This window comes from Molothrus aeneus, chromosome 21 (assembly GCF_037042795.1).
Source record: "Molothrus aeneus isolate 106 chromosome 21, BPBGC_Maene_1.0, whole genome shotgun sequence".
In the NCBI taxonomy this organism is placed as follows: domain Eukaryota; kingdom Metazoa; phylum Chordata; class Aves; order Passeriformes; family Icteridae; genus Molothrus; species Molothrus aeneus.
Window position 1 is genome coordinate 7,725,908 of NC_089666.1, and position 27,286 is coordinate 7,753,193.

Here is a 27,286-nt window from a genome sequence, read left to right on the forward strand (position 1 = left end):
TTTACTTGTCCTTGAAAATGTTCCATGGCCTCACCTGAAAGCTGTCACAGCTGTTTCAGGGAGAAACCACTAACAGAATTCCTTGCCCAGGGGCAGAAATAAATAGTCCAGGATGAGTGGTGGCAGGGAATACCAGGGATGCAGTGAGGGAATTACAGGGGTGCAGTGAGGGATTAACAGGGATGCAGTGAGGGATTAACAGGGATGCAGTGAGGGAATTACAGGGGTGCAGTGAGGGATTAACAGGGATGCAGTGAGGGAATTACAGGGGTGCAGTGAGGGATTAAAAGGGATGCAGTGAGGGATTAAAAGGGATGCAGTGAGGGATTAAAAGGGATGCAGTGAGGCAATACCAGGGGTGCAGTGAGGCAATGCCAGGGGTGCAGTGAGGCAATGCCAGGGATGCAGCAGTGGGAAGCTCTGAGTGGGCTGGTTCCAGCCACAGCAGTTCCATTGCTCCTCCCCTCAGTGGGACTCCAACCCAGAGCATCTCAGCTGGGTCCTTTCCCTCTGAGTGCTGGGAAGATCCCTCCTGCCCGTGCTGTGTCCCCTGGGAGCTGTGTCCAGCCCTGGCACAGCTCCCCAGGCCCACGCTGCTCCTGCTGCCTTGGAACAATGAGAGGCTTTACTGCTTTCCCTGCAGCCCTCCCTGTTTATGAGGGGGCTCGTAAAAAGGGTCTGTGGGCAATTGTTCCCCGTGGGTCAATTCAGGAGGAAATAAAACTCTTATGTTCCTTAAAAAACAAGAGAGCCCTGAACAGCTCAGAGATGGGGCTTGGGGCGGGGGGAATGTGAGATACGAGCTTGAAAAATGCCTTCAATTTGATCAATAGTGTTTAAAGTTGTGTAACCAGGCAGGGCTGGGGGGGAGCAGAGCCCTGATGCTGCTCCCTGAATAATGTCCCACTTGTCTGGGTCCAGCAGCAGCCCCTGGTTTTGTTTAAGCTCAAATGGGAAGCAGCTGTGGAGGTGCTGGGAGGGAGGCAGGAGCTGCTGCAGAGGGAGAGGTTCAGCAGTTTTATTTTCCCTCCCTGCCTTGGCCCTTTGAAGAGCAGGGCCCTGTTGAAGTGCCCATGGGGAAGGGGGCAGGACTGCAGGACAAAATCCTTGAGGAAAGGAGAGGAGGAAACCTTCCCTGCCCTGCTTTTCAGGTGCTCTGGGAATGGGATTGCTCCATTCCAGTGATGTTCATAGAACACCAGTCCCATCCAGTGCCACCCCTGCCATGGGCAGGGACACTTTCCACTGTCCCAGGGCGCTCCAAGCCCTGTCCAGGCTGGCTTTGAACACATCCAGGGATGGGAGAACGTCTCTGGCAGCAGCCCTGGGGACGGAGCCCAGAGCTGGCGTTCTGCACAACCCCTGGGCTATCCCTGGCCCCCATTCCCCCGTGCTGCCCTCGGCCATCCCTCGGCCGTCCCTCAGCTGTGTTTTCCCCGTTTTTCCCGCAGGTGGCCAAGCGGCTGGGCCGGGTGCTGTACATGGCCGGGTTCCCGCTGGCGCTGCCGCTGCAGCCGCCGGGGCTGCGGCCCCCGGAGCGAGAGGCGGCCCCGGGCGAGCTCCGCCCGGCCTCCACCGGCAGCGTGGCCTCGCCCTTCGGCAGCGCCGTCCCGCCCAGCCGGGGCTCCCCGAAGCAGGAGAACGGGAACCCCGCCCTGCTCGGCGACACCACCAAACCCCCGTCCTAACGGGGCCCCGCGCCACAGGAAGGTTCTCGTTTTGGGTTGGTTTTTTTTTTTTTTTTATTTTGGATGCGTTTGCTTTTTTTAATTTGTTTGGGGAAAATAAAAGAAGAACCACAGAGATTTCTGAACTGTCAAAAAAAAAATAAAAAAAAATTGAAAGGGAAGGAAGGAAAATGATCCAAAGATGTTGGCGTGGGACGACGCCAAGTGAAGAGAAGGATGCTGGAGGATGGAGGCAGCATTCCTGTTCCCTCCCAGTGCTCAGTGGAGCTGGAGAGCCCTGCACAGGAAGCATGGCCAGGCTGCTCTCTGCCTTCAGGACCTGCGGGCTGTGCCTCCACAGGGAGGGGAAGGGGCTCTGCTGCTCCCGCCGGTACCTCGAGCAAAAATCCCATCCCAGGCACCCCAGCCAAGCTCTCCTCCTCCTCCCTGCAAACTGGGCTCACTTCCTCATTCAGGTGTTCTATGCATCTCTAGCAACTTTGAAAACAATACCAAAGACAGACAAAAAGGATAAAAAGACAAAAAAAAAAAAGGACAAAAAAAAAAAAAGACACAAGGCAAGTTCCCGTCCATGTTTACTTTGTGCGGATGGTACAGAGCCAGCCTGCCCTGGCACGGGGGCCTGGCAGTGCCCCAGAGGGGCTGTGCCCGTGCCCAGCCCTGCAGGGCTGCATTTATTGCGCCGTGGGATGTGTGGTTCCAAGAGCAGCAGCTGCTCTGGGGGAGGAGGCTGCCCCAGGCTCCTCCTGCAGCTCAGGGGGGTTTGTTTGCAGCCTTGCTCCAGAGGTGGATGAGTGAGTGCACATCTGGCTGCTTGCTCCAGAGGTGGATGAGTGAGTGCACATCTGGCTGCTGAGCACCACCAGACAGAGCCCTGGGCCCCCCAGCCCTGGCTGCAGGGGAGGGGGCCAGGCTGAAGCAATGGGCAGAGTTTTTACTACTGTGAATGAGCTGGGAACTCCTGGGGGTGACCTCCTGTGACTTGTACAGTTGTGAGCAACAATCACATGTGGTACTTTTCTGTCTCTCTCTCCTCCCCCCCCCCATCCCCTTTTTATTTTTGGGTTTGTTTTTTGTTTAAACGTTGCACGTGCTGCCGTTTTTCTTACAGAATAGCTTTGGTGGTACTTTAGCTTCTTTATATTGTAAAAAAAGGAAAAAAAATTCATTATCCATCACATCACAATAAAAATGCTTTCCAGCAATCAATTTAAATAAAAAAGAAAAACCCTTAATTTACAGATGGTACCTGGCTTTACCCAAGCAGTCTCTGTCCTTCCTTTCCTGGGTGCCCACCTGGGCCAGGTGCCGCAGAGCTGCCACATTCCTGCCTGGAATCCCACCCAGGCTTGGTTCCCAGCTGGCAGAAGGCAGCCAAGTTAGAGCCAGGACAAAAAGGGAATTCCCTCCTCTTTGGGAAGAACAGGTAAGTTAAAATCTTTTCCAAAGTGAACATTTTTTCTTTATAGTTTAGGTGGTGCAGTTCTCACCTGGGCAGTGTTTCCTACATTATCAATTTTGCCTTTCCGTATTCCTTCATGGCTGCACGTCCCTAACCCAAACATTAATTTAAAGTTTCCTTCTGCAGCACACTTGGGGCAGCTTGAGCTGATCAAGGCTTCCAGGGAAGCTGCAAAGCTCTGGCAGAGTCTCTGCAGTCCTTAAGGCACTCTGGGCACCAGGGAGGGTTTGGTGATGGCCCCAGAGCTGAATCTGGGGCGGCTGCTGGGGCAGAGAGGGGGAGCCTTGGACAAAACCCTCGCCCTGCCCTTGCTCAGCCCACTCAGCAGGAGCTGGAAGTGAACCCTGTGCTATTGAAATTAGCAGATTTTAATGGGTTTTTATTCCCTCTGCTGAGCAGTTTGTACTGGCCTTGACTTGGCCTCGGGTTTTATTGGTACCTAAAGCAGAACTGGTAGAAAAAGCTGGAGAAGTCCAAGTTGAGTTGCAAAGTCCAAGTTGTGGATCTGGGGCCTGTCCCAGCTGTGCTCCTGGCTCTGACAGCAGCTCCAGGTGCTGCAGGGCTCATGGGCAGGGCTGGGGTGCTCAGTCCTCATCAGAAAACTCCAGGTCCTGCACGAGGTCGTCCCCTCCCTGTGCCAGCTGCTGCAGGTCCGAGCGGGACAGGCCCCGGGGGCAGCTCCTGCTCTGCTGGGCATCCTGGGCTCCTTCCCTGCCTTCCTCTGCTGGGGAGAGGGACAGGGTCAGCAATCCTGCCTGCCAGGTACTGAGCAGGCACTGATCACTGCCAGGGCAGGCACTCATTAATGCATCCCGGACAGCCCTGCAGGGCTGGGCACAGCAGCAACGCCAGAGGGGGCACAGGAGCCCAAAGTGTCCCCCAGTACAGGAACAGGGGCCCAAAGTGCCCCCCTGGGACAGGAACAGGAGCCCAAAGTGCCCCCCTGGGACAGGAACAGGAGCCCAAAGTGCCCCAGGAACAGGGGCCCAAAGTGCCTCAGGAAAAGGAGCCCAAAGTGTCCCCCTGGGGCAGGAACAGGAGCCCAAAGTGCCCCCATTGGGACTGGAACAGGGGCCCAGAGTGCCCCCATTGGGGCTGGAACAGGGGCCCAAAGTGCCCCCATTGGGGCTGGAACAGGAGCCCAAAGTGTCCCCCTGGGGCAGGAACAGGAGCCCAAAGTGCCCCCATTGGGACTGGAACAGGGGCCCAGAGTGCCCCCATTGGGGCTGGAACAGGGGCCCAAAGTGCCCCCATTGGGGCTGGAACAGGAGCCCAAAGTGTCCCCCTGGGGCAGGAACAGGAGCCCAAAGTGCCCCCATTGGGGCTGGAACAGGGGCCCAAAGTGCCCCCATTGGGGCTGGAACAGGGGCCCAAAGTGCCCCCATTGGGGCTGGAACAGGGGCCCAAAGTGCCCCAGGAACAGGGGCCCAAAGTGCCCCAGGAACAGGACCCCAAAGTGCCTCAGGAAAAGGAGCCCAAAGTGTCCCCCTGGGGCAGGAACAGGAGCCCCAGTGCTCCACCACTGCCCTGGTGCTGTCAGGAATTGCCCACTCACCCTCTGACTCGCTGTCCTCTTCCAGTTCTTCCTCCTCGTCCTCCTCCACTTCATAATTTCCTTCTTCATCATCATCCTCCTCCCCAAACTCCTTGCTGCTGGCTTCTGAGCTGTCATCTGAGGCTCTGCCCTTCCCTGCAGGGGTGTCAGGGTGTGAGTGGAACATGAGCACAGCACACGTGAGGGGAGGGAGCTCAGCAGTGCCAGACTCACTCCAGGGGAGATTTCTCCTCATTTCTCACTGATATCCCCCCAAAGCCACTTCCCTTTGCTGCAGGGGCCCAGCACCTCTTCCTGAGCCATTCCTAATTCCCAGCTTTCCCTTTCTGCCAGAAATCCAGCTGGAAAACACAGGAGAGCAGGAGCCTCCCCAGCTGCTGCTTCTTTCCTGCTCAGAGATTCCCAGACTGGATTTTCTCCCTTTTTCAAGCCCTTGCAGAGACCCCAGCCTGGGATCCTTTGCTGCCTGACAAACATTTCCCATTCCAGGGGAAGCCCACCCTGATCTGCTGGGATTCCCAGCATCCAGGACCTTTCCTGTGCCCTGGGGGGACTCTGGGGGTGTGATCCTGCTGGAATTCCTGCCCAGCAGCAGCATCTCCCCTGGATCCACAGCACCAACAGGGGGCTGCAGATTCCCCTCCCTTCCTGCCTCACCCACCCAGGACATCCCAAACATCCCAAACCCCAGAGGAACTCCCAGATTTATCCCAAGCTCTGTGCTCAACTTCCCAGGCAGGCTGCACAATTTACTGTGGCCCTCTCGTGGTCACAGCCCAGGTGACATCAGGCCCTGCTCTCCGGGATTTCTGGGCTTCCTGGGGGCATCAGTCAGGATCAAATGAATAATAAAATAAAATCAATAAATCACAAGTGCAGCAAGGACAGGACCAAAGGTCCCCGTGCTGGTGGGAGGCCCTGCCATGCACAGAACCTGCTCAGGGAATGTGGACAAGGAAAATGGGACTGTGGACAAGGAAAAAGGAGCTGTGGACAGGGAAAAAGGAATTGTGGACAGGGAAAAGGGGACTGTGGACAAGGAGAAGGCAAGCCCAGCCCCAGCCCTGTACCTTTCACAGAGAATCCACCATTCTCCTCCTCAGAGTCACTGTCCAGCTCAAAGAGATCCTTGAATTCCTTCTTATCCTCCTCCTTCCTCTCATCTGGCCTCCTGCGTTTGATTTCTGGGAAGTTCAAGTCTTCAAGCTGGAAAGAAAACAAACCCCAGAGTAAGAGCAGCCCTCATTTGTGCTTCTGAATGCCAAAGGCTGTGTTTAAAGGCAGGAACTTGGCTCTGCCCAGCCTGCCCAGAGCAGCTGGGGCTGTCTGCTGCCAGCCACAGATTTGTGAGGGCTCCCAGGGGTGAGGGAGGCACGCAGAGCTCTGCTGCTGCATTGATCCTGCCCTAATAAACTGCTTTTGCTCATGGAACATGCAGGGCTGGCAGCCCAGCAGGGATGAGGATGAGGATGAGGATGAGGATGAGGATGAGGATATCCACGGGGGAGCTCTGCAGCTGGGCTGGGCACCTCTGGAGCAGCAGATCCTGAGCCACTCCCTGGTTTTGGGGCAGATTTCAGCGTTTCAGGTGCTGAGGATGCTCAAGGGCTGCAGGCAGCCCCTGCCCTGATGGAGATCAATGGGCCAAGAGCCCCCGGAGCAGGCAGCCAATATCGATGCCATTAAAGTGCCCTCAATTGACACCACCTCAGTGCTCTTCACACCTCTCCCGAGGGGGATTAGGGGGAGGATTTACTCGCCAGGGCTCAGGCCAGCAGGGCAGAGATAATCAGAATGCAAATGAAATCCCAAGCGCTCTCTGAGCTCAGCTGCCCCTGCCCTGCCTGGGAGCACTCGGGCTCAGCACACATCAGGCCCTGCTTGGAAACGCCCAGCACTCGTCTGCTGCCCTGCCACCCCTCAGAGCACCCCAAAAGCCCCTCCAGCCTGAGCACAGCCCCCTCCCAGCAGCCAGGAACAGCCTGAGTGGGAAGGCAGGGACACACGGGCAGGATGGGACTGGGGAGCAGGAGATGGAGATGTGGGTTTGCTCCTGCAGCCAATTCCAGCAATTTCCCCCAGCCTGTTCCAGGGTTATGGTCCCCAGCTGGGCCATATTGATCCTGGAGCTGAGCACTGCCCAGCAGGGATGGGCAGGGAAGGGAACAAATCACCCTCCACCATTGCAGGGGCCTCATTTTAAATCATCATCATCATCATCATCTTCCCACTGCTCTTCCTGCCTCAGGGGGAGAGGCCTCTGCTCCTCCCTGTCTGTGCTGGGGAGCAGCTCAGGGCTGGCTTTAAAACCCAGCCCAGAGCTGCCAGGGAAGAGATTTGGGAAGCAAAATGGACAGGGGCACTGCCAAGCTGCTGCCCCCATGGCTGGCACCCACCCCGGGCTGGGCAGAGGGTCCCAGAATGGTTTGGGTGGGAAAGGATCCCATGGGCAGGGACCCCTCCCACTGCCCAGAGCCCTGCCAGGGACCCCTCCCACTGCCCAGAGCCCCTGCCAGGGACCCCTCCCACTGCCCAGAGCCCCTGCCAGGGACCCCTCCCACTGCCCAGAGCCCCTTCCAGGGACCCCTCCCTCTGCCCAGAGCCCCTGCCAGGGACCCCTCCCACTGCCCAGAGCCCCTTCCAGGGACCCCTCCCTCTGCCCAGAGCCCCTTCCAGGGACCCCTCCCACTGCCCAGAGCCCCTGCCAGGGACCCCTCCCACTGCCCAGAGCCCCTTCCAGGGACCCCTCCCACTGCCCAGAGCCCCTGCCAGGGACCCCTCCCACTGCCCAGAGCCCCTGCCAGGGACCCCTCCCACTGCCCAGAGCCCCTGCCAGCCTGGCCCTGGGCACTCGCAGGGATGGGGCAGCCCCAGCCCGGGTATGCTCCAGCCCCACCTGGGGTTAAAGCATTTTCCAGCATTCCCATCATTCCCATCATTCCCATCATTTCCAGCATTCCCAGGGCACAAGGGAGGCTCCTGTCCTGGCAGCAGGGGTTTGGTAGCTGGGCTCCCACATTCCCACAGGGAAAAATCCCCATTTCCAAAGGCAGCTCTGGGTGACACCAGCACAAGCTGAGCACATCAAGCAGGACCTGGTGCTGGCTGAGCTGTGCCACCTCCCCCCTCTGAGACCCCTCAAAATGAAATAAACCCCAACGTGCTGTGGAGTGGCCCCCAAGGACTGAGATTTGCACTGGCACAGCCACAGCCCCTGTGCCCATCACACACAAGCACTAATTTGCTAATTTGGGGGCCAGCCTGTTAATCCCCAGCCAGAGGGCTCCTATCTGCAGGGTCTCACCAAGCTGATTAGTCCCCATGCCATTAAAAACCATTGGGAAAAGCAAATGGAATGGGCAGGAAGGGTCAGAGCTGTTGTCTGAGGCAAGCTGCAGCTCCCAGCCAGGCTGGCTTTCTTTCTTCCCCTGTTATTGCCTTTTTCCCCCAATGGCTGCTAATGGGACATGGATTTTCCCAGCCCTAATGGGCCTCATGGTGTTCCCTCTCCTGCTGGGGCTCACAAAGCTGCATCATTAAAGCCACCAGTCCCCACCGAGCCACACAACAGCCCCACACAACAGCCCCATTCACCAGCAGAGCTGCAGGGCAGCCTGCAGGACAGCAAACCCCAAATCTGCCTCTCTGAATATACCAAACCCCAAATCTGCCTCTCTCTGTACAGAGAAAAACCCCAAATCTGCAGAGAGCTGCTCCAGCAGCAGGGCAATGTCCCACCACAGCAGCAGGGCCAGTGTGGGGCAGGAGCTTGGCCCCACTCTGGGCTGTCCCTGTCCCCATGCTCTGGCTGTTCCCTGTCCCCATGCTCTGGCTGTTCCTGTCCCCTGTCCCTGGCTGTCCCCTCTGCTGTCCCTCAGCCCCAGCAGCCCCTGGCTGTCCCTGTCCCCATTCCCTGCTGTCCCCATTCCCCATTACAGGCTGTCCCTGTCCCCATTCCCTGGCTGTCCCTGTCCCCTGTCCCTGCCTGTCCCCTCTGCTGTCCCTCAGCCCCAGCAGCCCCTGGCTGTCCCCAGGCCGTGGCTCTGCTGTCCCCAGGGCTCACACCCAGGCTTTGCTGCTCACCCTTTCCTTGCCACTGATCTCCAGCTGGATCTCCTTCTCCCTCAGCTTCTTCCACTGCCTGTAATACCTGCTCAGGGGTGTCCCCTCCTCCTGCAGCTGCTTCTCCCACTGCTCCTGTGGAGAAAGGGACACACATTCCAAGGGTTTCCAGGCGCTTTCCCACCAGCACAGGCAGCCAAGGCACAAGGTGAGGACCCTTTCCCAAACCCCTGTTCCCAGCTCCTGGGCCATGTGGGGGCCAGCAGGACCCAGTGGATCTGTGAATTCTGCCTCAGTTATTGAACAGCTGCTGGGTCAGGAGTGTGGCACTGGGAACTGTCCCCAGGCCAGGCAGAGCCTGGGCACCGCAGGGACACAGAGGGAGCCAAAGCTGAAGTGGAAAAGTGTCTGTGCTGTGTCCCCAGGCTGTCCCCATGTCCCCATGTCTGCCCCATGTCTGTCCCCATGTCCCCAGGCTGTCCCTGTGGCCCATTGTCCCCAGGCCATCCCCATGTCCCCATGTCTGTCCCCGTGTCCCCAGGCTGTCCCCATGTCTGTCCCCGTGTCCCCACATCTGTCCCCATGCTCACCACAGCAGCCGTGCTGGCCACACCAAAGGTCACTCTCTGCCTCCTGCTGCAGATGTGGGCTGAGTTCTCCTGCAGCTTCTCCAGCAGCTGCCTCATGGGCCTGCAGTAGTTGGCCACCTTGCACTCCTTCAGGAAGGATTTCAGCTGCAAGAGGAAAGGGAGGGGAAGAGCAAAAGCCCTGGGAGGGAGCCTGGTCCCTCTCCCTCCAGCACATCCCAGCTGCCATCACAGCACCAGCTCAAAAAAATGGGAATTCAGACCCAGAGCTTCCCTGCCTCCCCCAAAGCACAAAGAAACCACCAGCACAACAATTCCTCTGCTGCTGAAGCCTGTCCTGCCCTCGCCCCCCCTTCTAAAATATTTATTTTTCATAGGTGCTGCATATTTATCTCCACTGAGAGGTGCATTTGTCACTGGCTTTATCTCACTTGATCCCCCAGCTGCAGCCCCAGATCCATTCCATCCCCTGCCACCTCCATTATCATTTTTCTTGCCTTGCATGAGTGTCACCAGAGATCCTGCAGCATCCTGGGCTCGGGCAGTGCAGGCTGGAGCTGGGTGCTCCAAACACAGCCCCTGCTCCATCCCTGCTCCCCTCACAGTCCCACCCCTGGCTGCCACTGAAATGAATGAAACCTGATGAGATCTCAGCCCTGGGTGGAGAGGCAGGGACACAGCCAGGGGACTAAAAGAGGGTAAAGGACAGAGAGGGGAGAATCAGGGTCTGTGTGTGCTTTTCCCTGCTCTGGCAATTGGAACAATGGGATCCCAGCAGAGTGAGAGCACCCAGAACACCAACGTGTGCCTGTGGAAATGCAGGGAGGGCTCCCACCCCAGCCCTGTCATTACTGGGGCTGCTCCTGTCCCACTGCCAGCCTGAAACAGCACAGAGCAAAACCCCAGCTGCTCTTACTGGAAATGCTGCAGGGCAGCCAAACCCTGCCCAGCTCCCTGCTCACAGCAGGGACATTCCCTGGGGACAGGGGAGGGAAGGGAAGGGAAGGGAAGGGAAGGGAAGGGAAGGGAAGGGAAGGGAAGGGAAGGGAAGGGAAGGGAAGGGAAGGGAAGGGAAGGGAAGGGAAGGGAAGGGAAGGGAAGGGAAGGGAAGGGAAGGGAAGGGAAGGGCAGCACCTCCTGCCCTTCTGGCTCCTGCCAGCTCCTCCCTCAGCGCCAGCTTTGCCCCTCCAAGCTCCCACTGCTGCTCTGTGCTGCCTGCCAGGGCTCTGGGGAGGGAAGGGGCTCTTCCCCCCAGCCCCTGCAGGCAGAGCCCACCACAGGTCAGCCCTGGGGCAGCAGCAGCAGCAGCTCTGAAATGCCTCCCATCCCCACTGGCTCTCCTTTCATCTGCCAGGGCTTCCTGCCTTGCAGGCAGAGAATTTGGGAAGCTGAGGCTGGGAAGCTCAGCCCAGCTTCCCCCAGAGCAGGAGGAGGAGGAAGAGGAGGAGGAGGGACACAGCCCCTGCCAGCTGGAGCGGCCCAGCAGGGAGGGAGGGAGGGAGGCTGGGCACACATGGATGGAAGCAGGGCAGGGCTGGAAGCTCTCCAGGAGAAAATCCCCTCCCCAGGCAGCTTTTGGGAGCCAAGGGCAGCCCCAGCCTGGCAGAGACCTCGGGGCTGTGGGCAGAGCAGCCAGGCAGGAATGCAGCAATGCAGCCATGCAGCCATGGCCTGCACAGCTCCTGGCAGCAATGCAGCAATGCAGCCATGGCCTGCACAGCTCCTGGCAGCAATGCAGCAATGCAGCCATGGCCTGCACAGCTCCTGGCAGCAATGCAGCCATGCAGGAATGCAGCAACGCAGCCATGGCCTGCACAGCTCTTGCTGCAGCCAAACCCAGCTCCCAGAGGGAGCTGCCAGCATGGGGGACAGGGACAGCCACAGGCTCAGGAGCTGCTCTGGCTGCTCACACAGGGGCTGCCAGCTCCCAGCAGCCAAGGCAGCCCCTGTGCCAGCCCGGGGCACGCAGCCAAGAGCCTGGCAGATGCCAGCCCCTGGCAGGGACACGGAGCTCGGCTTCCCAAAGAGCCTGTTGGGCACAGCCAGGGCTCCATGGACACCCAAAGAGCCTGTGGGGCACAGCCAGGGCTCCATGGACACCCCAAAGAGCCTGTTGGGCACAGCCAGGGCTCCATGGACACCCCAAAGAGCCTGTGGGGCACAGCCAGGGCTCCATGGACACCCCAAAGAGCCTGTGGGGCACAGCCAGGGCTCCAGGGACACCCCAAAGAGCCTGTGGGGCACAGCCAGGGCTCCATGGACACCCCAAAGAGCCTGTGGGGCACAGCCAGGGCTCCAGGGACACCCAAACAGCCTGTGGGGCACAGCCAGGGCTCCACGGACACCCCAAAGAGCCTGTGGGGCACAGCCAGGGCTCCACGGACACCCCAAAGAGCCTGTGGGGCACAGCCAGGGCTCCATGGACACCCCAAAGAGCCTGTGGGGCACAGCCAGGGCTCCAGGGACACCCCAAAGAGCCTGTGGGGCACAGCCAGGGCACTATGAACACCCCAAAGAGCCTGTGGGGCACAGCCAGGGCTCCAGGGACACCCAAAGAGCCTGTGGGGCACAGCCAGGGCTCCATGGACACCCCAAAGAGCCTGTGGGGCACAGCCAGGGCTCCAGGGACACCCAAACAGCCTGTGGGGCACAGCCAGGGCTCCATGGACACCCCAAAGAGCCTGTGGGGCACAGCCAGGGCTCTATGAACACCCCAAAGAGCCTGTGGGGCACAGCCAGGGCTCTATGAACACCCCAAAGAGCCTGTGGGGCACAGCCAGGGCTCCAGGGACACCCCAAAGGAAGGAAAGACTGGGAGGAAAGACTGGGAAGGGAAGATTGGGAGGGAAGATTGGGAGGGAAGATTGGGAAGGAAGATTGGGAAGGAAGATTGGGAAGGGAAGACTGGCAGGGAAGATTGGGAAGGAAGATTGGCAGGGAAGATTGGGAAGGGAAGATTGGGAAGGGAAGATTGGGAGGGAAGATTGGGAAGGAAGATTGCCATCTTGTGGACAGCACCTCAGGGAGGCTGAGCACAAGGAAAAGCTGGGGCTCAAGCACAGGTTCTGCTCCCAGAGCCCACAGCTGTGAATGCCCAAGAACTCGGCTGAGTTCACCTTGCCAGCCCCACCCCAGGGCAGTTCTGCAGCCTCTGCTGCACTTTGGCTCCCAGCAGATGCAAACTCCAGAGCACCTTCCCCTCCCCTCCAGCCTAACTGGATGTGGTGCCTCTGTCCCTCCCCAAAACACAAATTCAAATTCAAATTAAGCAGAGGTAAATGGGTCTCCCCTCATCCTGAGGGCCCTCCTGAGGTCACTGTTAGTTTAAATTACTTCATCCCACCCTGGGCACATTCACAGCACCCCCAGAAGTGCCTGCCCCCTTACCTGGATGACAGTGGGCAGAACCAGCTCTGGGAAGCCAATGCTGTGGGCTTGGCCATGGAGATACTCCAGCAACAGGTCATAGAGCTGGTCAATGAGCCCATCCTGAGCAGGAGAAACACAAATCAAGGGACTGGGTACGACCCAAACCCCACAGAACTCCTACAGCACCCAAAGCCAGCCTGGGAGAGGCTGTGCAGCCCTGGGGACAGGGACATGGAGCACAGTCCCTGTCACAGGGAGCCCAGCTCCCACTCACCCTGAAGGCCTTTTCCTGCAGGTTGGCATTGGAGAGCTTCAGGATCACAGCAAAGTTGATGGGCTTGGAACTCATCCGTCCCGGCTTCTTGTTGAAATCCACTTGTTGGAAAACCTGGAAGAGAAAAAAGAAAAAAAAAAAGAGTTTCAAGGTGATCACAGCACAAAGCAACCAGCACACGACTGAGCCAAGGGCAGGCAGGTGGTGGCAGAGCCAAGAAAACAACCCAGGAACCCCAATTCTGATCACTGCCCCAAATCACAGCTCTCCCAAACAGCCCAGGCAGGGACAGGGAGGGAGCAAACAAAGCCCCCCTGAGGCTGTGGAGCCCTGGGTGTGCAAGGTGCTGAGCTGTGAACAGGAAGCCAACACAAGCAAGGGCACAGGAAGCTGAGCTTTGCTCCTCAGCCCCAGCTTTCTCACGGTCAGAGGCTGCACCCCAGAGCTGGAGTGGGGTCTGGAGCCGTCCCTGAGGTGAGAGGAGTTCCAAAGTGATGTTCACACCAAATTCACTATTCACTATTGTCACTATTGTCACGGCAATCACTGTCCCAGGGACACCTGATCCAACCACTGGGTCTGAGGCAGGTCCCCTGTGGCCATCAAGGGAGGCTTCAATGTCATTTAAACATTACAAAGCCACCAACTGATGGCACCTGATGGCACCCAGAGAGGGGTGAGCAGCACCTCCTGCTCACCCAGGCCCTGCAGCAGCCCCAGCTCCTCTCTCCAGTGCCCAAACACTTTGGGATTGCCCTCCAGGGCAGGACATCATTTCTCTTCCCTGTGTGCAGCAGCAGCACATCCATCAGCAGCCCCTGTGGCGGGGATGCAGCCCAGGGGAGGCTGGAGAGGAGGGAGAGGCTGCTCAGATCACAGCAGTGCCCTCAGGCCACAGGAGCAGGAGGCTGCTATTGATTTCTGACATTTTATTTGTCAATCCAGGTTCTTTGGAAGGGAGGGACAAGAGTGCAAACAAAGAGCCCTCGCCTGGGGGATCGATGCCACAAACCTCGTTATGCACAGCTATTTCTGTGGCCCAAACAGAGCTATTGATCCCCCAGGGCAGACTCTGGGGCTCCCTGGCACCCTCCCAGGCCTCCAGGCAGGCAGGGAAGGGCAGCCAGAGGCTCTGGCAGGGGCCCAGGAGGCGGCAGGGAAGGGAGGAAGTGTGGCTCCCACGCTGAGGGCTGGAGCCAGGCTGGGCACGGCCTCACTCATGTCCAGGAATGCCTGGGGCAGGCTGGGAGGGGATAATGAGGGACCAGGGGGCCACAAAACCTCACCAGCAAAACCACAGGCAGACAGAGGGAGGGACAGGCAGGAAGGAGAGGGGTTTGGGGATTTCTGGCACTCCCAAGCTCCCGGTTGCCACGTGGGGAGTGGGAAGGGAGCTGGGATGCAGCAGTTCCATGCTCTCAGCTCCCAGGGGCAGAGCAGCTGAGCACCCCAGCACTGCCATGCCTGGGCCCAGGAGCCCTCACTTCCCAAGCTTTTCCATCAGGGTGCAGAATGGCACCACCTGGCTGGGCCTGCACCCACACTGGGGACAAGGTGGCAGGGCCAGAATGCAAAGAGGGGGGAAGGCTCTGAGTTTTGTCTCTGACAGCACTGAAAAGCAAAAGGAATCCTCCCCTGAGCAGCATGGCCCCAGAGGGGAGATGCCTCTGCCCCAAACCGTGGCTGGCAGGGTTTCAGCCAGGCAGGAGCAGGAGGAAGGAAGCAGGGGAATGGCAGAGCCAGCCAGGCCGGGGAGCAGGAGCATTACAAACATTCCACGGGCTGAGGATGTGGTTTGCAAGGGACCTTTCCAACAACCCCAAACCACAAAAGCCTTTGCTTCAAGAGAACCTGATGAGGAGTGAGGCTGGCTGAGTCAGGCCCTTGTGCCAGCAGAGTGTGTCCTTCCTCCTCCTCCTCCTCAGTGCCAGCCCCATGCCAAGCTCAAGCCCTCACACATATCTTCCTAAAGAAGTTTTTTTAATTCTTGAAGTGTTTTTTTCTTCCATTTCCTGCTGTCTGCAGTCACAAACCTCTCTGCCCTCAGCACGAGGTGAGCACAGCAGCAGATGGGGCTGGGGAGTTCCTGCAGCTCTGAATTCCCCTGTGCCTGCTCCAGCTCAGCCCCGGGCAGCGCGTCCTGCACCCGGCTGCGGCAGGCACAGCTCCCACACAACAAACGCCGAATTCCATTTTCTGTTTTCTCAGCAATTCTGGCGCTGCCTGCCAGGGATTTCAGGGAATGAGCAAAGTGGGACCCCAGGAGCTGCTGGTGAGGGTTGGGGCAGGGACCAACCCACCTCCAGGATGAAGGGCAGCACGGGGATGAAGGTCCTGGTGCTCTGGGACAGCAGCGTGAGGGCACGGATGCAGTGCATGCGCAGGGGGTAGAACCGAGGCGTTGGCACCAGCCTGGGCAGGACAAACAGACAAAAAATAAATTAAAATATTAAATATTAAATTAAAATAATTTTTAAAATATTAAATAAAAAGAAATAAAAATAAATATATTAAATAGAAAGATAAAATAGTAAATAAAAAGTTTTAAAATATTAAATAAAAAGAAATAAAAATAAATATATTAAATAGAAAAAGAAAATAGTAAATAAAAAGAATAAAAATGTTAAATAAAAAGAAATAAAAGAAATTAAAATAAAAATATCAAATAAAAATATTAAATAAAATAATAAAAATAGTAAATAAAAAGTTTTAAAATATTAAATAAAAAGAAATAAAAATAAATATATTAAATAGAAAAAGAAAATAGTAAATAAAAAGAATAAAAATATTAAAAAGAAATAAAACCAAATTAAAATAAAAATATCAAATAAAAATAATAAATAAAATAATAAAAACATTAAATAAAATAAATTTTAAAATAGTAAATAAAAAGAAATAAAAACACATTAAAAAATCAAATAAAAATATTAAATAAAAAAAATTTTAAATAAAAAGAAATTTTAAAATATTAAACAAAAAGAAATAGTAAATAAAAAGAAATTTTGAAATAAATATGTTAAATAAAAAAAAATTAAAATAAAAACAATAAAAATATGAAATAAACACAGTGGCTGTCCCATGGAGCCACAGCCCCCAGAGCTGCCACTCTGCCTCCTCCACAGCCCAGCCTGGCTCCAAGGGGATGCAGGTGGGATCTGACTCTGTTTTTCCAACGCTGGAATCACAGAATCAGGGAATGGTTTGGGTTGGAAGGGACTTAAAGCTCATCCAGTGCCATGGCAGGGACACCTTGCACTGTCCCAGGCTGCTCCAAGTCCTGTCCAGCCTGGCCTTGGGCACTGCCAGGGGTGGGACACCACAGCTGCTCTGGGACATCCATTGCAGGGCCTCCCCACCCTTAGGAGGAGGAATTTTTTCCTGCTGTCTCATCTGAAGCCACCCTCTCTCAGTTTGAAGCCATTCCCTGTGTCCTGTCCCTCCATCCTTTGGAAATCCTCTCTCCGTCTTCCTCGTAGCTCCTTCAGCTCCTGGAAGGCCACAGTGAGGTCACCCCAAGCCCACCTAGGGGGGTCCCCGAACCTCCAGAGCCTCGCCAGGCAGTACCTGCAGCTCCTGGCAAGCTGCTAAAACCCTGCTGAGCCTCACCCCATTCCCTGCCCCCTGCCCCTGACTGAGAGGAAGGTGCCTGGATCCATCCCAGAGCAGGGGGGTGCCAGGGGGGATGTTTGCATCCTCTTATCTGATCGTTTAAATCTGCTTATCTCCATCACCGTGGGGAGCTCCTCCAGAGCTGGGTTTAAAGCTGAGAATCTGGTTAGCAGAGCTAACAGGATTTGGGAGATCACCAGAGATCCCCAAATTCCCTCAATGCTGATGTTAACAGGCACCTCAGAGCACAAACATTTCATCCATCTCAGCTGATGTGAGGAGGGAATTCTCAACAGACATCCTGGAAATAACAACTGTGTCCCACTTCTTCCAGTCCCAACAAACAGGCACCAAAAATGCAGCTTCTAAATGCATTTACAGAGCTGCAGATGAGGATTTTCTGGATCATTTTCCTTGCAGTTACAAGGATAATCTGCCCAGGTTATTCAGGCTGAGACTTTTCTTATACAAAGAGGAAAGAATAACCCACACCACAGCTCTGTCACCCCCCAAACAGCTGCTCACACATATCTTGGGCTGAAAAACTTCAATTAAAAGCAGCTTTGAGATCATTCATGGCTAAATCCAAATCACAGAACTGTAAAATAACACACCAAAGCAGAGCAAAAAGAATGAGGAATTCCACTCACTTGATACAGCCAATGATGACCTGTGTCAAGGGGTAGATGAGGGGCTCCATGACCTCACTGGGGTGGATGGTGCTGAGAACTCGACACCAGAAGTACAGGCAGTGGATGTACTGCCAGTTGTAGACTGACTGGAAGTTCTCCTGCAGGAAAGGGGGGGAAAATTAAAGGCAGAAATGTGAAAATGTGGCATTTGATAGGTGCTCACTCTGCTCTCTGTCCAGGCTCATTTTATCCAGCACACTGCAAAGCCCAGGGAGGAAAAACAACACTGGAGCTGCCATTGCCAGGGCAGCAAGTTCACTGGTACCAGCCAGTGCCTCAAGGAAATAAAGGGAATAAAACCAGGCTGCTGTGCTAAGTGGGGCTGCTTTGAGAAGGAAAAGAGTGCCCAGGCTCACAGCAGGCACTGGGATGTGGCCAGGGAGCCCTGAGCTGAGCACTGGAGAAAGGATCAGCTCAGAACTTCTGGGGAACCCTGAGCTGAGCATGGAGAAAGGATCAGCTCAGAACTTCTGGGGAACCCTGAGCTGAGCACTGTGGAAAGGATCAGCTCAGAACTTCTGGGGAAGCCTGAGCTGAACACTGTGGAAAGGATCAGCTCAGAACTTCTGGGGAACCCTGAGCTGAGCATGGAGAAAGGATGAGCTCAGAACTTCTGGGAACCCTGAGCTGAGCATGGAGAAAGGATGAGCTCAGAACTTCTGGGGAACCCTGAGCTGAGCATGGAGAAAGGATCAGCTCAGAACTTCTGGGGAACCCTGAGCTGAGCGCTGTGGAAAGGATAAGCACAGAACTTCTGGGGAATCCTGAATAATAATAAAAATATGAAAGCCCAGCTGGAGCAGGAGTCCCTGAAGGAAACCACTCCCTCAGTCCTGCAGCTCTGCAGGTATTGCCCAACTGCACCCACAAGGTGCCTCAGCCCCCACTCGTGGCTTTTTCCAGATTTCCAAGGCCCAGCTCATCTCTCCTGCAGCAGGATGCACAGTCCTGAGACAGGCACAGAATGTTCAACTGCAGCCACTGGGCCAAACCTTGCAGCAGGGCCCTGAGCCAAGGCACAGCTGGCCCTGGCAGGGCTGTGCCAGCTCTCCCCAGGTCACTGAGATGCACCAGGAAGATTTTCTCAGCTTCTCCTGCTCAGAGCAGACGAGCAATCTGCTCTGGTAATCACCTTCCAGCACCATCCCTGCCCATTCAGACAGGCTTAGTGCTTGCATTTGGACATTTTGGTGGTGCCATTCCCATCTGAAGGGCCACGAGCCCCCCCAGCTGTGAAATCAAATGGATTTACTCCTTGTCTGGGCCACAACTAAGGGTGCAAGGAGCCAGTGCAATCCAATTAGGGGATCTGCAGCCCAGACTTCATTTATCTCTGCTTATTTATCCCCATGTCTGACGGGCCAGGAGATTTAGCTGGGCACCAACCCTGCCCTGTTTGGGGGCAGCTCAACAATTAATCTGTGGGGTCTGTTTTGCTAAACAGGACAAAATCCAGGATTAGCAATCTGACTCAGATTTCCCAGGTCACACTGGAGGTGGCTGAAACCCCAAGCTCTGAGCTGCTTTGCTAAGTCCATTAAATGCCCCAGAATTTGCCAGGCAGCTGCAACACCCCAGGGTGGCCTTGGCAGAGCAGTAAAACCAGCCTAGGGCGAAGGCTGTTCCAAGGAAAAAGCCATGGAGGCAGCCCTGTTGTGGCAGTTTTGTGTTCCCCTGGGATGCCTTTTGCAGCTGCAGTGTGCCTGGAGCTCAGGGCTTTCTGCTTTAATAATCCTAACCCTAGGCAGGGAAATCAGCCTAGAGATGGTTAGAGATGGTCCCAAGGAAAAAGCCATGGAGGCAGCCCTGTTGTGGCAGTTTTGTGTTTCCCTTGGGATGCCTTTCACAGCTACAGTGTGCCTGGAGCTCTGGGCTTTCTGCTTTAAAAATCCTAACCCTAACCATAGGCAGGTAAATCATCTTAGGGTTAGAGATGGTCCCAAGGAAAAAGCCATGGAGGCAGCCCTGTTGTGGCAGTCTTGTGTTCCCCTTGGGATGCCTTTTGCAGTGTGCCTGGAGCTCAGGGCTTTCTGCTTTAATAATCCTAACCCTAGGCAGGGAAATCAGCCTAGAGATGGTTGGGGATGGTCCCAAGGAAAAAGCCATGGAGGCAGCCCTGTTGTGGCAGTTTTGTGTTCCCCTTGGGATGCCTTTTGCAGTGTGCCTGGAGCTCAGGGCTTTCTGCTTTAATAATCCTAACCCTAGGCAGGGAAATCAGCCTAGAGATGGTTGGGGATGGTCCCAAGGAAAAAGCCATGGAGGCAGCCCTGTTGTGGCAGTTTTGTGTTCCCCTTGGGATGCCTTTTGCAGTGTGCCTGGAGCTCGGGGCTTTGTGGTTTTCAGATCCCTAACCAGAGGTGCTTTACCTGCTTGTTTTGTACCAGAGGCTGGTGTACATTATTAATTGATTATTATTAACATGATTGACATGTGCCATTTGTTCCTCAGCACTAGCAGAGCCCCCCTCAGGCTCCTGCCCTGCCCAAGGTGTGTCCTGCCAAGGCCATGTAACAAATCCCCTCTTCATGCCCGTGGCTGGGGCCAGCCCCGCTGCAGGGCGCCCCGGGAGGATGAGGAGGGTGCCCACCTTCCTCCTGAGGGTGATGGCGCTGCGCAGGTGGATGGCCAGCTGGCGGATGTAGATGAAGCTGTGCTGGTACGAGCTGGGGCTGTCCAGGGCCAGCATCTCCGTCAGTGTTCTCTGCATGAAGTTGATCATGGGCAGCACGTTGGGAGAGGTGAACCTGGAGTTCTTCACAAAGGCAATGTACATTTGCTGGGAGGGGAAGAGGATGAGTGTCACCTTGGGTTTTTAAGATTTTCTACGTTTTCTGATGTTGACATTCATGTAGTGAACTTTCTCACACACTTTCTGTAAATAACTCATTGGTTTTCATTCTTTTATGGAGGAGAGAGTTGATAGACTGTTGGTTCAACTGGTGGCATTAGAGAGGTGCCACTGTCATTTTCTAATCTACTGTCACTTTTAGAAAACTATAAATGTTAGAGTCAGAAAATAAACTGTCCCTTTTTTCCTTCACCTTGAGAACAGTGGTAAGCTTGTGTTCTTTTGTGTCCTATAGTGACAGATGAGAAAGCAGCGTGTAAAGTAAGAGTAAAAAGCATTCTGGGACTCCTCTGCCCCTCCCAGTGTGACCAAACTGTCACTGTGAGCTCAGCTTAGAGACTGATGAGGCACACTCTTCTTCAAGCAGTGAAAGAAATGAACTAATTATAAACTAAGAAGTAAATTAATTACACATATTTAATATATAATTACATAAATAATATAGATATTATTATTTAATATAAATAATAAATATAAATAATTTAATATAATATGTATAGATAATATTTAATATAAATAATAAATATAAATAATTTAATATAGATAATATGTATAAATAATATTTGATATAAATATAAAGCATAGCCTGAATTTATAGTTCTCTCTAAGTATTGTTCCTCATTCTAATTGGTTGGTAACTAATTGGTTGTTACCTTGTTTGATTGGTTACTTCACTAGAGGTGGTTACATGCTTGTATCTCTTTCTAGATATTGTTTGCATTTTTCTTTTAACGATTCAGGACAGTTTTTACAGGTGCTGTTAACAGTTACAGCCTGGGAATTCTTTCTCAGCAGAATAAGCAGATTTTCACTGTTATAGGATTTTATTCTTATGGGAACTCGTCAGGCTAGCTTAGCTAGGTAAGTTCCCATCAGAATACTCAGACTCTCTTACTAAGGCCTAAACTATGCTTTACAAAGCCTTTCCTCTGTAAGGTTTTGCTTATATTTCACACCAAAGCAGGGCTGAAGCGTTGCTCTGATGACAGAAAGGAATAACCCAGCCTGTCCCTTCCCCAGGGGAGACAGGAGTGTGTTTGGCTGGGACACGTGCCCAGCACTGCTTGGCAGCAAGGGGACAGGGCTGCAGGAGGGGCTGAACACCTGGGGATGGCTGGGCACAGCTCTCCTGCCCAGGTGCCACTGTGGCAGGCAGGAAAATACACCTGGGGACCCAGCTGAAAGGTGAGAGCAGCTCAGGAGGATGTCAGCACCCAGGGACCTGGGGATGAAGATTCCTCAGAGACCTCCCTGCTCAGTCTCTGTGCCCCCAGCAGGAAGGGCAGCAGTGGGAAGCAGCAATCACCCTGACCTGACAGAATTTCTGCCCTGTTTGGTTTTCTGGAGGCTGCCAGCATCACCTCCAGCACCTGCTCAGCTGCAGCTCAAAGCTCTGAGGTATTTGCACACAACCTGAGGAAGAAAAGGTGCAGGGCTCAGCAAAGCCAGGCTTACCTTGAGCAGGGGGCTGAGGTAAAGCTCCTTCTTGTACCTGCAGATCTTGTTCAGCACCAGGAAGGCCAGGACCCTGACTGTCTCCTCCCCTGTGCTCCACAGGGTGATGGTTTGCTGGGACAGACCACAGAGACAGGTGAGTGAAGGCACAAAGAGCTCCTGGCTGGCCACACACAGACCTGCACCTCCCTCCTTCCCAGCAGAGGTGACACAGAGGTGACACAGTGTGCTGTCAGTCAGTCACTGGCAGCCCTTCTGTCCTCACACTCTCACTGGGACACCACACAACAGCCCCAGCTGATGTTCCCACGATCAATAAAGGAACCTGTCCAAAACCAGCACCTCTAAAAAGTACACAACTTTTATTGGTGTGGTTAAATACCCATTTGAACTCTCCTGAGTGACTCCATCTGCCCCAGGAGCACCTGGTGCCCCCCACAACCAGTCAGCCCAGCTGCACCAGTGAAGAGCCCAGCACAGCTCCCTGCAGGGCTGGAAAAGCCCCCTCAGGAACGCCTGCAGCAGCTGTGAGGTGTGCCAGCCTCCAGCCCTGCACGACTGCAGTCACCCCCACCACCAAAGGCTTCCCTGGCTCCTTGCAGAGCTGCAGTTTGCAGCCAATGCTGCCCTGGGTGTCTCCCCACACCTCCTGTGTTGTTGCTCACGCTCAGCAGTTGTGACTGAGCTGCCACAGAAATATTCCACCCCCAGCTCCCCGGGTGGAGAGGCAGCACAGGCATTCCCAGGGCCTGGCAGCAATTCCTCCATCTGGGAGGAGGAAGCAGCTTCCCAAAACACCTCCCTGGGGAGCAGCAGCTACAAACAGAGCCACCCCCACACTCACCTCAGCCTGGCATCACCTGGTGGCACCTGGAGAGAGGCAGGAATCCTCTCCAGGAACAGCAGCAAAGCAAGGGAACCCTACAAGGGACTGCCTGCCAGGGGATGCAGCCCAAACACCACAAATGCTCAGCTGAAAGGGGGGGGAAAGCACCTCAGATGCCAGTGGCACACCCCAGCTGTGCCCTTACCTTGAGCAGGGCCCGGCACTGCTTGGGGAAGGACAGGTAATAGGGAACTGTGGAGTTCACGTGCTGCAGAACTGCTGCACCCACTGAGGCCTCTGTCAGGCAGGACAGCAGCTGTGGAGGAGAGAAAAGCACCCCCAGTTGGCAGGCAGGGCTGTCACCCTCCCTCCCTCCCCATTCTGCTGGTTCCCACCGCTGCTGGGGCAGGAAGGAGCTCACACAAACCTGGACCAGGGCAGGGGCAGAGGGTAAGAGCTGCCCTGCAGGTCCCTCAGCCTGGGAATGGGAGCTCAGGCCGCTGGCCCTGCATGGTGATGGCCCCTGAGCTCACCACACAGCACCTCCCTTGTGGACACTGCACAGTCTCAGTTTATCTGCAGTGCAGGACCCCAAAACAGCCCAACTCCCCCTCAGTCTGCACAAGGAAACACCACCTGAGCTGCCTGACAGCACACTGGCTTTCTCCACGATTTCTGGGTGGGAAGCTGGAATTCTTTGGGTATTTGGGTCAAGCCTCCCTCAAGGAAAGGCTTGGACAAAATGTGAAGAACCAAATCTCTGTGTGTGCAGCTTGTCCAGCTCAGCTCACTGCAGACAAGCCCAGGCTCCAACCTGAAGTCAAGGTGAGCTCCAGGTGACTCTGAGAGCCTCTGCCTGATGCAGTCCCAGCTGCTGGAAGCTGCACAGGCATTTTGTCCACATTTCATTTGCCTCCTCACCCTCCTCCTCACTCTGCAAGGATTCTGGACTGAGCAGACTCGGCCAAGGACACCAAAAGGAGAAGATTTTGTTCAGAAATAGTGCCAGAAAACCCACAGTGGTGAAGGCTGGGGCTGAGGGCTCTCAGGAGGCAGCCCAGGAGCAGGGATTGCTCCCAGGGACTGCATTCCCAGCTTTTCCTTGTCTGCAATGCTCTGCTGCTAAAAAAAAAAGAAAGCAAAAAGCTCCCCTGATCCAATTGCTCTTTCTGCTAAGTCATTGTGCCAGCTCCCAGCTGAGGCACAGCAGCTCCTGGGCTGTCACTGCTGGCATCCCTTCCCTCAGCTGCTGAAGAATCAGTGTTGGTTTGGTTTTAATATTCCAATTTGGGGATGCTAACAAAGCAATCTCAAAAAAAAAAAAAATTAAGTGGGGGCAGGAGTTTCCTCCAGAAATAATCCACAAATCATCTCTGAAACACCAGAAATTTTGCATGGGTGGGATGGAACATTCTCATAGTCAGAGATTCCTCATGTGAGGTCACCAAGAGAACATCTCAGTGTTTGCCTCAAGTGCAGAGATCACAGCACCAAAAACTGAATTAATGATGCAGAATGCAGGAACACAGACTGCAAACTCCTTTAAAGCCTATTAAATATTAATCTGCCAGACAAATTAAAACAGAGAGAGCTGCCAGAATGTTAATTCAACCCTTCTTTACTGCCTTACCTATTCTGACCCAAGCATCCTCTGAAGCTCCAAATTGTTAATTGGACCAAATCATTCCAAAACAAGCCAGGGAAACAATGAACACAAATCTCAGAGGGGCAAACCCCACCTGCCTCACCCCAAAATAGCCCAGCAAGGCACAGAGTGACCCACAAACAGAAAATGATGATGTTTCTTACTTGTATGGTACAGCCAAGATAAACTTTGATGTCCAGTCGTAGCTTTCCCCAGAGGGGGCTGGTGGAAGGGAGAACCATTCTGGAAAGGGGCAAGAGTTGGGTTTAGCTTTAAAAAACCCTAAATAAATCAGATTTCAGCAACAAAATGAGCAGTGGGATCAATTTCTTGCTTCCTTCTTCCTTGGGGGGAAGAAAAGAAGAGCCCTGTGAGCACTCAGTGCTTGGGAAGAGCTGGCACCCCTCTCCCAGGGCCAAAGGCAGCTCTGGAAATCCCCCCAGCCTTCCTGAACATCCCAAACCGCCCAGGCTTACTTGAGCTTGTTCTTGGGGGCTTTGGGGAGCAGCAGCTTGTGCAGGTGGTGGAACAGGTCCCGGATACAGAAGGACACCAGGGCGTTGAACACTGCGTGAAACAAGCCAGGAAAGCATTTTAAGGGATTTTCCATGCACTCCTGGTTTTCCTCATGGGAAAAGAGGTCCCTGAGGAACTGGAGCCAGTGATTTCCATGGCAGAGCTCCTGCACTTCCTTCTAGAACCCCCAGTCTGCCTGATGTTCCATTTTTTATCAAAGATCAGAAGGCACAGGGGCCACCTCCCCAAGGAAACAGCACCAAACCCCAGCCTTGAAGGAAAAGCTCCCAGAGCAGCAGAGCAAGACCAGCTCCTCAATGCAGGGAAAGGGTGAATTAACTCCTGCCAGGGCTCACCCCCCTGCCCCCAGATGATTTCCCTTCCCTCACCTGCAGTGTCAGTCACCTGGAACTTGCTGGGGTCACCACCACTGTCCCCTTTGGTGGTGGCCACAGCTGCCTTGTAGCCCTGGGTGATCTCATGGAAGAGTTTTGGGGTGAGATTCCTCTGGGGAAAGAAGAAAAGGGGGTGTTGAGGAGGAGAAGCAAGGGAGCTCCTGGAGCTCCTGACTGGGACAGGGGGCCTGGAATTCCCTGGGAATTTGATGGCAAGAAGGGCTCCATCCTCAGGCATCAGGGCAGGGTTAACAAACGCAGTGACCTCCCCTGAAACTGGCTTTTAATTGCTGAGGCTTGAGAAGGAATTAATCAACAGCAAGCAGCTTCCAGTTTGAGCTTCATCCCCCTCAGCTATTCCACCACTGCTCAATATGGGACTGAGAAAGCTCCTGGAGCTGCCAGAGGGTAAAAAACCCAAATTTGATCATTCTGGCCTCCTCTGAGCCACATTTCTGCAGCTGCTCTCTCATACAGGATGGCAGTAGTTGAATTTTACAGCCCAAGGCCAAGCTGAAGGCACAAGAGCTCTGGGGGCTTGGGACATAAATTTTGTACCAGATGAACAAATAAATAAATAAACAAATTTTGTGCCAGATGAACAAACAAACAAATAAATAAATAAATTTTATGCCAGATGGACAAGTAAATAAATTAATAGATTTTGTGCCTGATGAACAAATAAATAAATAAATTTTGTGCCAGATGAACAAACAAATAAATAAATTAATAGATTTTTGTGCCTGATGAACAAATAAATAAATAAATTTTGTGCCAGATGAACAAATCCCAAGCTGACCCTTTTGCAGGCAGGGCTGTGTGCTCCAAATCCCTGCTCACCTGGGCAGCTTTCTTCCACTCCTCCACCATCTTCAAGCTCACGTGGATGAGGGAAACTTTCTTCTTTTTGACTTTTTCTTGCTCTTCGTCTTCATCATCTTCATCCTCATCACTGGCTACCTAGAGAGACCAGCAGGAGGGACTGAGGAAAGGTTTCTACAAGCCCTGGCTGGCCCCAGCTCTTTTACTGAGCATTGGTGAGGAGGGAGGCAGGCAGGGCTGATTTGTGAGGGCTGCTCCCAGCACTCTGTGCAAAGCAGGAACGGTTCAGATGGGAATAAACACCTGATGGAGTGACAGCCCAGGATATTGGGAATAAATCCTCCCTGTGAGGCTGCCACAGGGAAGCTGGGGCTGCTCCACCCCTGGAAGTGTCCAAGGCCAGGCTGGACAGGGCTTGGAGCAGCCTGGAGTTGGAGCTGGATGAGTTTTAAGGCCCTTTCCATCCCAAATCATTCAGGGCAGGCACTGGAACACAACCACTGCCCATGGAATTGAGGTCTCTGATCCCATCAGGTACCTCCAGGGTGTCAGGGGGTCTGTGCAGAGCCTCTTCCTCCTCTGAGCTGTCTGAGGCATCAAAATCCAGCAGCTTGTGATCATTCTCCTGCAGAAACTTGTAAAACTCGGGGTCTCTGTCCTTCAGCCTGGAGAGCTGATCTTTGTGCTCTGATGCCTTTCCCTTCTTCCTGTGGGACAGAATGAATTGTTCATTCACTGCTCAGAGCTCTGCTGAGGCTGTGACAAAAACATTTCGTTAAGGATTAAGAAATCTTGATAGCAAGATACCAGATTGCACTGGGATAGATGGAAACACAGGGAAAAATTATCACAAATCTGTTTCTCAGTTCCTCAGAACTGCTCCAGAGACTGCATCATCTCCCTAGCAATGCCTGGCCACCCTTTCCATGGAGAAATTCCTCCTGATGCCCCTCTGAGCCTGCCCTGGGGACACTGAGGCCGTTCCCTGGGAGCAGAGCCCCACCTGGGGCTGTCCCCTCCTGTCAGAGACTTGTGGAAAGCAAAAAAATCTCCTTTTCTCCCGGCTGAGCTCCTCTCACCTGCCCGGCCGCGCCTGCAGCCCCTGGGCCGCCTTCCCGCTCGGCCGCCTCCGCCTCGCAGCGCCGTTAAGGGCCCGGCCGCCTTCCTCCTCCTCCTCCTCCTCCTCCTCCTCCCAGCCTCCGTCATGCTCCGAGTCCGAGCCGGCAGCGAAGAACTCGTCCAGGCTCAGCTCCTCCAGTTTTCTGTGGGGGAGAAAGGAGCGTGTGAGGGGGAGAAAGGAGCGTGTGAGGGGGGAAAGGAGCGTGTGAGGGGAAGGCTCATCCCGGCGTGTCCGGGACCCTCCTGGCTCCCCTCCGGGACGCTCCTGGCTCCCCTCCGGTGCGGCGCTCACCTCCTCCCGGGGGCCGCCATGTTGCCTCCGCCACGCGGCCGCCGCTTCCGGTCCCGGCGTGTAGCGCGGC

General features: G+C 54.5%; 2 protein-coding genes across 3 annotated transcripts in view; one reads left to right on the forward strand and one right to left on the reverse strand.

Annotated features, from left to right (window-relative positions):
• The window catches only part of SAMD11 (sterile alpha motif domain containing 11), an 81,360-nt gene extending 78,414 nt beyond the window's left edge, over window positions 1–2,946 (forward strand). For both annotated transcript variants that reach the window (XM_066563877.1, XM_066563878.1), the window contains exon 14: window positions 1,452–2,946. In XM_066563877.1, the coding sequence (XP_066419974.1) occupies window positions 1,452–1,688 (237 nt within the window). In that variant the 3' untranslated portion in view covers window positions 1,689–2,946. The remainder of the gene's footprint in view (window positions 1–1,451) is intronic.
• Window positions 2,246–27,236, reverse strand: NOC2L (NOC2 like nucleolar associated transcriptional repressor). Its single transcript, XM_066564237.1, has 19 exons — window positions 27,217–27,236; window positions 26,885–27,067; window positions 26,344–26,512; window positions 25,824–25,943; window positions 24,978–25,095; window positions 24,549–24,639; window positions 24,237–24,315; window positions 22,633–22,743; window positions 21,602–21,715; window positions 19,886–20,074; window positions 17,257–17,396; window positions 15,298–15,409; window positions 12,998–13,111; window positions 12,742–12,843; window positions 9,358–9,501; window positions 8,789–8,902; window positions 5,776–5,911; window positions 4,706–4,840; window positions 2,246–3,871 (listed from the first exon to the last, which is right to left on the reverse strand). Exons 1-19 carry the CDS (start codon window positions 27,234–27,236, stop codon window positions 3,735–3,737), a joined length of 2,328 nt encoding a protein of 775 aa, XP_066420334.1. The 3' UTR covers window positions 2,246–3,734.
• Between the last annotated feature and the right edge of the window lie 50 nt (window positions 27,237–27,286).

Bases quoted from the DNA above. Each gene is read 5' to 3' on its own strand.
- NOC2L (XM_066564237.1), bottom strand. From the start codon at position 27,236: ATGGCGGCCCCCGGGAGGAG. The intron at 20,075-21,601 runs GTAAGCCTGGCT...TTCCCCTCCCAG, and splicing joins ACCTCAGCCCCCTGCTCAAG to CAAATGTACATTGCCTTTGT. The intron at 5,912-8,788 runs GTGAGCAGCAAA...TTTTCTTTCCAG, and splicing joins AGATCAGTGGCAAGGAAAGG to CTTGAAGACTTGAACTTCCC.